The sequence below is a fragment of the Ptiloglossa arizonensis genome, chromosome 4, assembly GCF_051014685.1.
Source record: "Ptiloglossa arizonensis isolate GNS036 chromosome 4, iyPtiAriz1_principal, whole genome shotgun sequence".
NCBI lineage: Eukaryota > Metazoa > Arthropoda > Insecta > Hymenoptera > Colletidae > Ptiloglossa > Ptiloglossa arizonensis.
In genome coordinates this window covers 21,924,549-21,937,451 of record NC_135051.1, presented here as the reverse complement: position 1 = coordinate 21,937,451, position 12,903 = coordinate 21,924,549, and the positions used below count along the sequence as shown (strand labels likewise).

The following is a 12,903-nucleotide window of genomic DNA, read 5'->3' as shown; positions in this document are numbered from 1 at the left end:
TTTCTTACGCATGAATCAATGTTCTTACTATTTTTATGAGAAGAACATCAATCAAACACTTTCCTTCGAGGAATATGTGTACAAAAATGTAAAAATTAATGTGCTATCTCTTTTTAAAAATATGAAATACTACCCAAACTACCCCTCTACAATACTACCCCTCTGTTTTTATAGGGTCTCCTGAAACTAACTTTATATTAAAGAATCTGATTTTACCCTGTGAAATATAACACGAGTAAAGCATAGTGTATCTACTCTAGTATTTTATGTTACTAGTAAAGGTTAATTAATTTTAAAGAATGTGACCATTTTGTAAAAAATAGCATCACCATTAATTATAGCATTAAACAAAATGCATAAAAATGTGCTATTCCTTAGAAATTAATTTACTAGTAATTTATTGAAGAAAAGGTTACTAAAAAATTTGTGTTGGTAATAAGCTATCCCTTTTTGCGTTTCACTTAGTAAGCCGCATCCCAAGTATCGAATGATCTATAATAGTATGTAAAATTCCTTTTACTGTTATAGAAAGTTATTCATTTTATTAACGAGTCAGTAGGTAATAAAGAATGGTTTTGTATATGAACATTACAATTCCTTCTCTGTTACATTATGGTGGTAATCAAAGAATAGATTTTAATGTTCCAGTAATCATTTTAAACGTATTGAAATGTTACAAAGTAATATGCTTGAAACATTCTTCACTGTATAATGTGTTTTGCAACATGGCACCAATCACAGCTCGTGATTTTGTAATTTAAACTTATAATTTTTAAGGTGGCAAATTGTCATCATTTGTAAACAATTGTCAGCCTGATTACCCCTAATTTGAGTGAAAACGTTGCGACGAAAAATTAACTTTATAAAGATCGGTCATGTTTTATAATTATCAACTGTGAATCAATTCTTCTCAAAATGGCAGAAAATCTTTCGAAACGGCCTCCTAAAGGGATTTTAAAAACATCTAGCAGCTTTGATAATCCAGATATACCTAGGTAAAAATTTTTTATTTATCTTATTCAACGTCTTAAATTTATGTTTTTATATTAAAATTTAATTTCAGTTTTATCGCCGTAAAGCATTATAAAACAAAGTTAACTGTTTTTTATAATAAATAATTGGGTTACAGTAAACTTGAAAATTGTTCTTTAAGGTTAGGTTAATTGAAATTTATATCATTGTATGTACTTTAATTTTTCACATTTTTACTTTACAAATCCATTAGTATGTATTGGTTTCACTTTTTATTTTCAATTTTAAATTTCCATTAAAAATCATAATTTAAAAATTTGACTTTGAAGAGAATTTTTGCCTATAATTAAATTATAATCGTCGAATTACTGTAATTTAATTTAGAAGTATATAGTTAGAAGGTATTAGAAGTATATTTTCTTGTAGAATGTATTTTTAAAGCTTAGAAGAGCAATCTGGAATATTACATAGTTATATAATTTTAAGTGATTTCAAAAAGTAATTCTATTTGTCACTATGAAATTAATGATATTCATTTTTTTTTATTTAGAGAAGAATTTAAATTAGAATTTAATTCACTACATGCTATTGTCAAAATCAAATTTGTAATAGTTTGTTATAAATATTATTGTAGACCAAATAAGGAGACAAAATGGGATGAAATGAATATAATAGCAACATTACATCCAGCAGAAAAAGATTATGGTCATATGAAGATTGATGAGCCAAAAACCCCATACAACTACGAAGGCCTGAACAGTGAATTTGAATTTGATCAATTAGATTCAACTGCTGTTGCTGCTAAGTAAGTTTATTAGTTATAGGTATTGTATTCATAATTTTTTAAATTTTGTTCATTAGTAAATTTTATATGTCATTCTACAGAATGCTTTATTGTATGAAAAAAGGAAAAAAGTCAACAACCTTTAATGAATTCAGATTAGACTAATTAAAGATTCAGTAATCTCCAGATATCTGAAATAAAATTATTCTCACCATTATTTATATTTATTCCTTGTGAGTGACCCATCTACTAGTAAAATCAAAATTTGTATGTTTGCCATTGTATCTTCATAAGAGTATTAAAAATAGATTAATAGAGATTTCTAAGTAAATATGAATCTAAACACAATTGTACTTAAACTATTTATGATTTATATGTAACTTTAGTTTTATACTAATGATTCAAATAACATAAAATTAAAAATAGTCCAAAAGTGGAGTTAAAAATAGCAAAATTAAAAAACAAATAGTGTTTGAACTCGTTTTCATCAGAGAAGTCAAACAAATCTATTAGTGATGTTTTCCTGAAGATATAACGAAAAATATAAAGATTTTAATTTTTATGAATAGTCTTATCCTGGATGCGTGCCTTATTGTTCTTGATTGTGAACCATCAAATGCAGGTAATACAAGATTTGTTTGCTGTTGCTCTACCTTGCTTACCTCCTTTGTACCCTATTCACTCTCCTTGTCATATGGTATATGCATGATTTGGCTTCAGTTCAAGATAAGAAAATGTTTGATTCTTGGAACAACAACTTGGCCTTCTCAGTCTAACTGAAATGCTGAGGATCGAATTTCGTTTTAGTTATCCAGAGATTACTGTAAATAGTTGCCCTTTTTTCTCTCCAATAAAATTTCCATTCAAAAGTAGTTTAATTCCATAATTTGACCTCTTTTGTTAATTCATGCGGTACCCAAACATTAACTTTTAGGACCATTTTAAATGTAAAAATTATTTATTTTAAAATACTATTGGTTAATGATAATGTGACAAAATAAAATATATTACTTCAAATAAATCTATCACAATACTTATATATGAAGCAACTGTAACTATAACATTTTATTTGAGGACTAGTTCCAAATGTATTTTTTCTTACTTATTTTAAGTTCTTCAGTCTAATTTATACTATCTCTTTAAAGCTTTGTACCAGGATTGGCTTAAATGGAAGCTAACAAATTTAAATTATGCAACTAATTTCTACTAAGCAGCAGCATCATCATGTAGGTTTTAATATTGTTGTATACATAGTATTGAAGAAATGTTAATAATATAATGAATATATGCAAATGTATGTAGAAATTTCATGTTGATTAATTCTTTTTGTTGGAATTAATCTCCATTGGTAAGTTCTAGTGCCCTTCAAAATGTACATTTGCTACGTTTCCTTCTCAGAGGAATCTCTTATATTCCTTTATTGTTTTCAGTAATTCTACACAAAAAGAGCTACTTGTATGGAAAACTACTTGAATTCCTCAATACAGTCTTATTTAGATTTCCATATTTGAATAAAAAGGACCAATTTTTAAGATGATTCATACTATGTACAAATTCAATGATCAAACAATTTTAATTGAATATGAACACCAAGAAACTTACAGAGTGTTTCAGAAGGTATGTAACATCCTGAAGTTGAGAGTTACATGACATATAGTTATGATTTTTTTTAATCTTATTAATTGTCAGAATTGAACACATATATGTATCAAAATACTTTTCATATATTGTGTTCATAAAATGTTAATTTTTATTTAATGAGTTTACATCAATCTATATTTTGAAATGAAGACGAAAGAAAAGAACAACAATGTACTCTGTTTTTATGTAGTTTAAAATGCTATTAAAGTATGATAACAAAATAAAAAATCTAACAAAAATTTGCGCAATATATTTACTGAATAAATTACAAACGATAAAATATTATATAATATTAATTATTTCCTAATATATATATTAAAGCAGTGATGAGCAACCTGTGTTCTTCCAACTACTTACCTGCAACCTGTCAGAACATTGCACTTCATTTAGTTGAAGTGTACTAAATTTTAGCAAATGTCACAATTTATGATTTCAATTTATACTTGAAAATTATTCGTTCGTGACGGTGCAGCGAAAACAAAAGAAAACAACAAAAACAAATGATAGCAAGTTGAAACAAGCAATATATTATAGTTGCCACAATTGTGTTATTCGCCTTTTCAGTTGCGAACTAGCAATGGTACTTTAATGACATCTAAAAATAGCTAAATTATTTTCAAATAAACTTATTAATACAAATTTCTTCAAAATCTAAGCCTATTATTGAAAAAGTAGAACATAAGTGTATATGTGCATATGTGTGTACAAGAGGAAAATTTGTCAAAAAATATTTTATTGTTGAAAATAAGAAATTGTATTCTATAAATTCAATTTTTTAAATTAATATATTTAATTAGGTTTTCAATTTTGGTATACTGCAGATTAAAAGTTGCTTGTCACTGCATTAAAGTATTAATTTTAAATGAACTGTAAAAAATTTAGAAAATTTAGAAAATTCAAAATATTATTTCATGTATTGCTTCAATATATAAATATATAGTTTTGTACAATAGTTTCAAATTGAAATTGTCACTTGGGCATTCAATTTTAATAATATATAATCTAAAAGAACTCATAACTATATGTTGTATAAAAATTGTAGAAACTGATTGATACAAATCATAGTTTTGTTCTTATTTTAAGGTGTTACACATCTTCCAAAAAACTCTCTTACATTTATACTTTTCCAAAATACATGTTTATACTATGTGTAATTTAAACATTTAACTGGAATTGTCATGTGGCGTAAGAAAAGAAGAAAATATAGTTAAGTAGCTTTAATTAAAAATTGATTCACTACTGTAGAAATTCGAAATATACAGGATGAATCAACAAAAATTATTACTTTGAACATCTTCAAAGTTATGGAAGTGGGAAAAAAAAATTTTTAAATAAACATTGTAATAGTAATCTTTTTTGTAGCATATATAATCGCTTTAAATATAAGTCATCTGCTAATAGTAATTCTTGAAGCAAATACAACAAGGTGTAATTTTATTTTATTGACCAACATTAAAGTTAACAAAGGTTAAAAGTAATAAAAATGTTACTTTTTCTTTCACTCTCATAGTTCCTAAGATATTCAAAATGAAAATTGCTGTTGATCCACCTTGTGTAACATATTTATATGGAACGTTTAAAAAAAAAACAGAATTAGCTAAAACATATACACTTTTTGTTCAAAGAGAAATTGCTAAATTCTTCACAATTTTGTAATGTGAGGTTTCATTTCCGAGTTTTATGCAGTTTCAAGTTTTTGTATGTGGTGATATTGATATGTGTTTTTCGTATATGAATGCATATATGTGCAGCCATGTGATCAACTGACTAGAATATAAGTAGCATATGTTGAGAGTCATCTCAGTAAATATTAACTACTTATATTCCAGAAATGAAGCCTCAGGTTACAAAATAGTAAAGGACTTTAATTTCTGTTTGCATAAGAAATTTGAATGTTTGTGCTTGTTTCATCTTTTTGAAACATCCTGTATATTACCTTATGTACATGCAAAATATCAAAGACTTTTTTATGAAGAGTGAGATTTTATTTGATATATTCATACAAGCATTAGTTAATAATTCCTTGTTATTGAAAATCTATTCTTAATTGGCAAGGCAGCAATGTTGACCCACTTATTTAAAAACTTTTATTTCTCAAATTATTTTTTATCTTTTAAATTATTATTGTCAATAAATTTATTTATATAATCAAACATTAAAGTACTTTTATTTTGTTTAAATTGATAGAATATTTAACAAATATTCAATTAATGATTTAGTAAGTAATTTAATAAATAATAGGAAGTTTAAATTGATTAAAGAAATTGCATTTTATCACCAAAGAATAATGTTCTCATAGAGAAAGTACTGCATTTATCTCAACTCACATACTTATTAAATTTTAAACCAAAATATTGCTCACTATTACTGTACAATAAGTAACAATTATTGAGGTAATAATAGGTAAATAAAGTAAATTAATATGTCTTATGGGTTTTACTTAAAAATATACTAATTTTTTATACAGGATTTGAGAAATAATAAACCCCATTGTAATTACAAATTTATATCTTCTAAAAAATTTGTTTGTTTTTCTTAATGTGGTATACATTAAGGATATAAGAACAACTTACTATTAGCAAACGTTACTAATTTATGCAATATGAAATGATCATTTTTATTTAAAAAATTTGTTTTCAAATTTTCATTCAAATTACATTTTTGATTCAACATATTTATTGAATAACATTGTACAAAAGTGTATGGTTATTTTTAATATAGAATTATTTATTACTATTATTTACCTAGTTAAAGTTGAAGTAACAATTGCATTTTGAGTATATAAAAAATGTTCATAATAATAATATTTGTATATCAAAATTAACCTTTAAAATTTCAAGTAAAAGTCAAAATAAAATTAATATAGAATTTAAGGTATTAATACAACAATATTCCATCTTTAAATGTATCATATCTGAATATTATTAAATACAAAAATTAATATTTTTAAAATCTTATTTTGGGAACCGCATGTGAATTATTAAAAAACCATGGTTAACTATTGCAACATATCCAATATAGGTAAATTTATAATTTTTGCTGCAATATTCTTCATTTTATAATAATCAGAATTAATTAAAATTATATTTGAAACAAAGGAACTAATGCTAATTAGTCAAAAGCAAGTTATAAAAGATAGTGGTTGCAAAAAAACAAGTTGCAATTACATTGAAGTTGTATATTATCTCTATATTAAATAAGTTTTTAAGTTAATAAGGAGGCATACTGCATTTCCATAAAATTATTAATTATAAATATTTTAATCTACTGACATTTATAAATTGAAATAAACAAATTTGTATTTCCTTCTATGATTTATTTATTAGGAATTGAATATTGAATGATTTATTTTTTAACTTTTATAGGTTGGCAGGAAGCAGTAAACCAAAAATATTTGAGGAATCAAGTGATGACGAAGAAGAAAAGGAGACTCCTGAGGAAAGAGGTAAGCATTTAATTATACATTAAGAATCTTTAAATAATTTATATTGTTTAATGGATTTCTTATACCTACTATGTTTGTGTACATGTAGTTAACTGCAAAATCTATAAGACTTATGGTTTTATGACATTTCATATATTTTAAAGGAGGTATAATATTTATGCTTCAAGTTTGATTATAAATTTTTTTTATTACAATTGCTATTATTATCACTGTTTGACAAAATTTTAGTCATATTAAAATATATCAAATAAAAATAATCTGTAATTTAAACTTATTAAGAAACAGGAAAAAATATAAAGATATTATTTAAAGTGACAAAAATATATCAATTTATTTACAAAAATTTTAGAAAAACGAAAAGCATTTGAAGCAAAGAGAAAACGCCATTACCAAGAGTGGCAAGTAGTACAGATGGCTCGAAAACAGTTACTTGAACAAGATGAAGAAGATGAGGACGAAAATGACAAAAAAGATGAGGAAAATGAAGAGGATATAGAAAAAGACGACGACAATAGTTCTTTTTCATCTCAAGAACAAATTAATTTTGATGTTAGATTCAAGTGCATGCCGTCCTGTGATAAAACAGAGCAGAAGTGATATGCTAAGAACCTTGATAAACAATGTTATGAATTACTAAAATTTAGAGTTCATTTATCTAACATTTTCAGTTTGTGGTAAATTTTCACTATTGTCTGATAGATAATAGAAAGGTTAAATCATTAGTTACTTTAATAAAAATGTCCATATTAGATTAGTTACACAATTAAGTCAATAAATTTTTTAACTGACTGGTTTACCATTTTCCAACAATTGACTTATTAATTAATTGGTGTAATTAATTACACAACGAATTTAATGTCAATGTATAGATAATTAATTGCGTAATTAATTACAAACAAATAAATAATTAATAATTAAACAAGTTTTTAATTTAATTCTTCATTTTCGATGTTTTAATTATTAATAACCTAGTAATTGATTAATAAATTTAAAATGATACTTATCGTACACAAAGTAAAACTTTCAAATAATTTAAAAAATAGAACTATAGAATTATTTATTTATAAAAATGAAGTCACAGTTTAATACTTTTGTGATATATTTTGGTGCTTTGACATACAATATAAAAAACTAATTTAATTATTAATTATTTAATTAATATTTAAGTAGTAATTATTACTTACTACTAATACTAATACTTCATCAGTAGGTTATTATTTATTTTTATATAAATTATCTAATATTCAATCATATAGTTATATAATTTTCCAATTCTTTAACACAGTTATAACTTTATTTGTATGTCATTTATTTCATACTATTATAGCTATTTGCTTTGTAACAGATCACTAATTTTTTAATGTTATATTTGACATATATAATTGTCCAGTAGATGAAATATTACTATTTCATTAATTAATCAAGATATACTTGTTTTTATAGTCCCATGTTTTGTAAGTTATGGACTAATTAATTAATTTTTAGTTCCCAATATTGCTTACGGAATTATTTTATTGTAGGTCTTTATAAAATTTTGATGTAACTTGTTAACAAGTAGTTTATAAGACTAATATAACTAGAAAACGAGTGATTTTTGAGAAAAATCATTTTTTAACATTTTCTTACAATCAATATTAATTTTTTGAGTTATTGATGACAGAAACTGTATAGTGAATGAAAAATTAAAAAATTTTAGAGCGAATAGCATTAACATAAACATTTATAATAAATTGTTACATGAAAAACCACAATTCTTATTTTCGTGGAATGAATTCTCATTTATTAATTATATACTATAATTTATAAAATACTCTATAAAAAGGATTTTCCATAAAATGTGTATTAAATGAGATTCCTAAATCAGAATTTAATTCTAAATGTCTTCACATTGGTATGATTTGTAATATCAATTATTTTAGTAAGTGACATTTAGTATTAATTATTGAGATTAATTATATGTGAATAAAATGTATTGTTTCTGCATGTAATATTTTATACTTTCTTATACAATTCATTTTGATCTTGCATAAATTATATTTCGGTTTAACTTTTATGTACAAATGATTATGAAAAAGTCAACTTCATAAGTAAAAAAAATTAACATTTTTAAGGTCATAGAATATTTGTTCTAATTTTTTAAATGCCTTTTATTATACTTCCAGTAAAATATTTTAAGTTGTATTTTCATGATTATCAAAAATAAGGAATTTTTTACCATACCTCATTATTACAACTCTGTTTAATTTACATTGTCTTTTATGTTTACTCATTTTTTGAAAGTTAACTTGAACAAGGTTGGGAAATGTGACCAATGTGGATTCATTCAAATTGATAGTTTTTTGCTATTTAAAACCCTTTAGTTATAAACTTGTATACCTTATTATATACTTCAGTCAAATTTTAACATGTTCCTCACCACCCAAAGGCCTTGAATCCCTTAAAAGCTTTATATTAAAAGTTGAACTTCTATAATTTTTTTACTTTATTGTCATTTTGAATTAACATTTTTTTAAATTTGTATGCGCTTTATTATATCTAGTTACTAAGAGCATAATATAAGCAACTGAAATTTTACAAAACTAGACTGCTCTTTGTGTTATTTTGTCTTGTATAGCAATATTAAACTTTGAATTATCTTTAAAATATTCATTGATTAGGAAATTATGTAAATTTGTTCAAGAGAAATCATTATTTAGGCAATCAAATTTAGTTTTCTTTATAAACACTCCATATCGCATGTAATAGATATTTTTTTAAACTTAAAAAATTGCTTGTCTGAATTAATTCTACGTAACTTCCGTCTAATATATAGCGTATTGATCAAAACTATATGCTGTATTATAAATATGTGTAATAACAACGAACTCAATGATGTTAGGATTTATATATAGACAAAAAGTCCAACTGAAAATATTAGTGAATCTGAAATTTACTTTAAAGTTGTTTAGTATCAGCTTTTGATATTTCAGTAAAATATTAAGTGGCACTAATGCATGTTGTATTCATGCATGTGTTATAGGAAAAATTATTGATAGTTTACTTAGATGTTAAATTTTAAATTTAATATTATTAATACAGTTTCAAATATAAATAAATATATTATAACATAGAGACATTTTTGGTCACAGGGCAGCTTGAAGGGAATTGATGTTCAACTATTTTTCTTTTTTTGTTATTAGTAGTACTATTAAAGTAACTTACAGACAAGTATCTGCTGCATACAAGGAATGAATAAAATAAATTATTTGTATTAATACAATAAGTGATGTGATGATACAATACAAATTAAATTTTGTCTGTGCAATGATGCATATTACTACTACATTATACTATTATGGTGATAAGCCATTTTAAAATCATAATAACCACAGTTAAAAAATTATGCATTTGATTCTGTTTTATTACATTACTGTATTATACTAACTGTATTACAAGCTCTTACGCTTACATTAGCTGGAATACTCAAATCTGCAGCTTTAAGCTTAATATAAGTTAGAAGTAGAATCAACTACAATAAATAAGTAGATTAAGAGTGATCATAGATGACTCAATCATTACATGATTTACAAAATCATATAATGACTACAATTTGTGTAAAATGTTTAATGAAAAATATAATAGAGCTATTGTATCGGGCTTATAGAAGTTTATATTACTTTCAATACTTAATATTTAAAAGAAAATTGTAAATGCTTAACCATTCATATTTATGACATCAATTGTATTTTGATAATTCAACAATGTAATGTTCATTTTTGGAGAAAACACAAGTACAAGCATACAACTTATGCAAGTATTTGAACACCACTGTAATTGATGTTTTATTTGTAAAAATTAAATTAATTCAATAATTATTTTTATTTAATTCAAAATTGTTGCGTAGTAATTATTTTTATGTAATTTAGATTATGAACATTCTAAGGTCTAAATGTACATCCTTATTACTTGAACATACATTTTGCTTTAAATAATTTAATAGTTACCCATGAATTTAGCCAGTAATATAATAAATTTCTGACATGTTACTTTTTTTTTATATTTACACCATAATGTTGCAGGAGATTTTAAATATTTAAAATATTTCAAAATATAATATTTTAATTCCAACTATTTAATATTTAAATAAAATTATTTCTTAGATTTTCGTATTATACGTGAAATATTACTTTATTTGCATTAACTTTAGCATTTTATAAAGGTGTACACCTACGAGCATTAATTCGTTCTCTCGTAAGGCAAATGCATTAATGTTGACTACTTCTTCAAAGATAGCTTCCGTACACGCTGCGCGACAAGTTGCGCGGAGTATTATGTTGCAGGCCGCATGCGGATTTTCCGTAACAAAACATTTGTAGTTTTTCAAAGTATTTGGCATTCATGCGACTAACATATGTACAACAAAATGCATGAATCACTATAAAATAAGAATGGACTGGCAATGTCTTCGAGGTATGTAACGTCGGATCTAATGATTAAATTATTATTTACTGAATATATTTCATTATATTTTCAGAATTAATTTTTATACATGTAATTTTTTCATAATGAGTCGCATTAGTGGTTATAAATAAATGACAATGCTTTGTCGATAAACTCATTAATATATAAAATTTAAAACATTAAATATATTTTATTATGTTTTCAGAAGATTGATACAGTCACTATAGTGAATTGCACTGAAGTACGAATAATAATTATTTCACTGTATAGTATGCAAATAGTTATCTATGAATAATAACAAGTAGTTTTATACAGGCAATCAGCAATCATCATCTTGTTTGGTTCATATTCTTAGAAATTTAAGTACTGGTGAGAAGCACAGATGAAAGCATTTGCGCAAGCCAAAATAATATGCAAAGTTATTATTGTATATTGGAGATACAGAATGCATCACACGACTTCAAAATATAAACAATATGCAGCATACATTTAAATAGTTTCAAATATAAAGAATGTAAACAAAGAGTTTAATTAAAAATATAAAGAATATATATATATTACAATAGAATAGAAACTTCAAAATGTGTATAATGTGCAGTATCTGCAAAATGACAGCTTAATTTATTGTACTGTATGTTATATAATCTTTGTATTGTGAACTATTCCAGAATATGCTGTATATTCATCGCATATTGAAGTATTGTGCTGTATAATGTAAACTCATTGCAATGTATACTATGTATTCATTATATTTTTAAGTAATATACTGAATACTGTATATTTATTATATCTTTAATTATTTTAATGTTTGTTATATATTTATTACTTTTTACACCATTATAGTGTATATTGTATATTCTTTATATTTTAATATATTATTAGGAATGCTGTGTTCAATATTTTTTAAAATATTGTAGTGAATATCATATATTCTTTGCTTTTAAGTATTATACTGTACGCTGCATGTTTGTTATATCTTAAACAGCTGTAATGAATACTGTACATTATGTATGTACTCATATAGCTACAATATACGAAATATTAAGTAGGTTTGATAAAACTAATTCTTAAGATGTAGTGAAGTATACTGAATAAATCTTTCAAGTTCATGCATACTATGTATTAATATTTATTTATATACATTGTCTTTTAAAGAGTCCTAAAATATGAACAAAATGTTAAGTTTATTTGAATAATTTCTATATATTGATAACTTATACAACCAATCTGTGCTCTGGAAAGTGTAACTAATAATTTTTATTCATAACAGAATAATAAATGATTATTTTATTATTTCAGAAACAAAAATAAAAGTTTATTCTGTATTGAAAATTTATTTCAATTTTACACATCATAAAAGTATATTATACATTAAATATTTTTCAAATCCTAATTTATGATAATCCTTTCCTAACAATGTTAGGAAGTATACAACAAGTATACAACATTTTACATGCTTGATATTTTCTTAAAAATGTGGAAATGAATATGGAAAAATGAAGTATATGCATCTTTATTTAACGCATTATTCGATCTTATAAATGTAGGCTAAGTTTATAGAAAAATGCTATTCCAACAATGCGTTTTCTCATTTATTATTAATAATATTAACTTATTATTC

General features: G+C 24.1%; 1 protein-coding gene across 1 annotated transcript; it reads left to right on the top strand.

Moving 5' to 3' along the window:
- The first annotated feature begins 521 nt into the window (after nt 1–521).
- On the top strand, nt 522–7,652 carry LOC143145470 (uncharacterized). Its single transcript, XM_076308868.1, has 4 exons — nt 522–995; nt 1,607–1,777; nt 6,763–6,842; nt 7,192–7,652. Exons 1-4 carry the CDS (start codon nt 916–918, stop codon nt 7,437–7,439), a joined length of 579 nt encoding a protein of 192 aa, XP_076164983.1. The 5' UTR covers nt 522–915; the 3' UTR covers nt 7,440–7,652.
- Nucleotides 7,653–12,903: the final 5,251 nt, after the last annotated feature.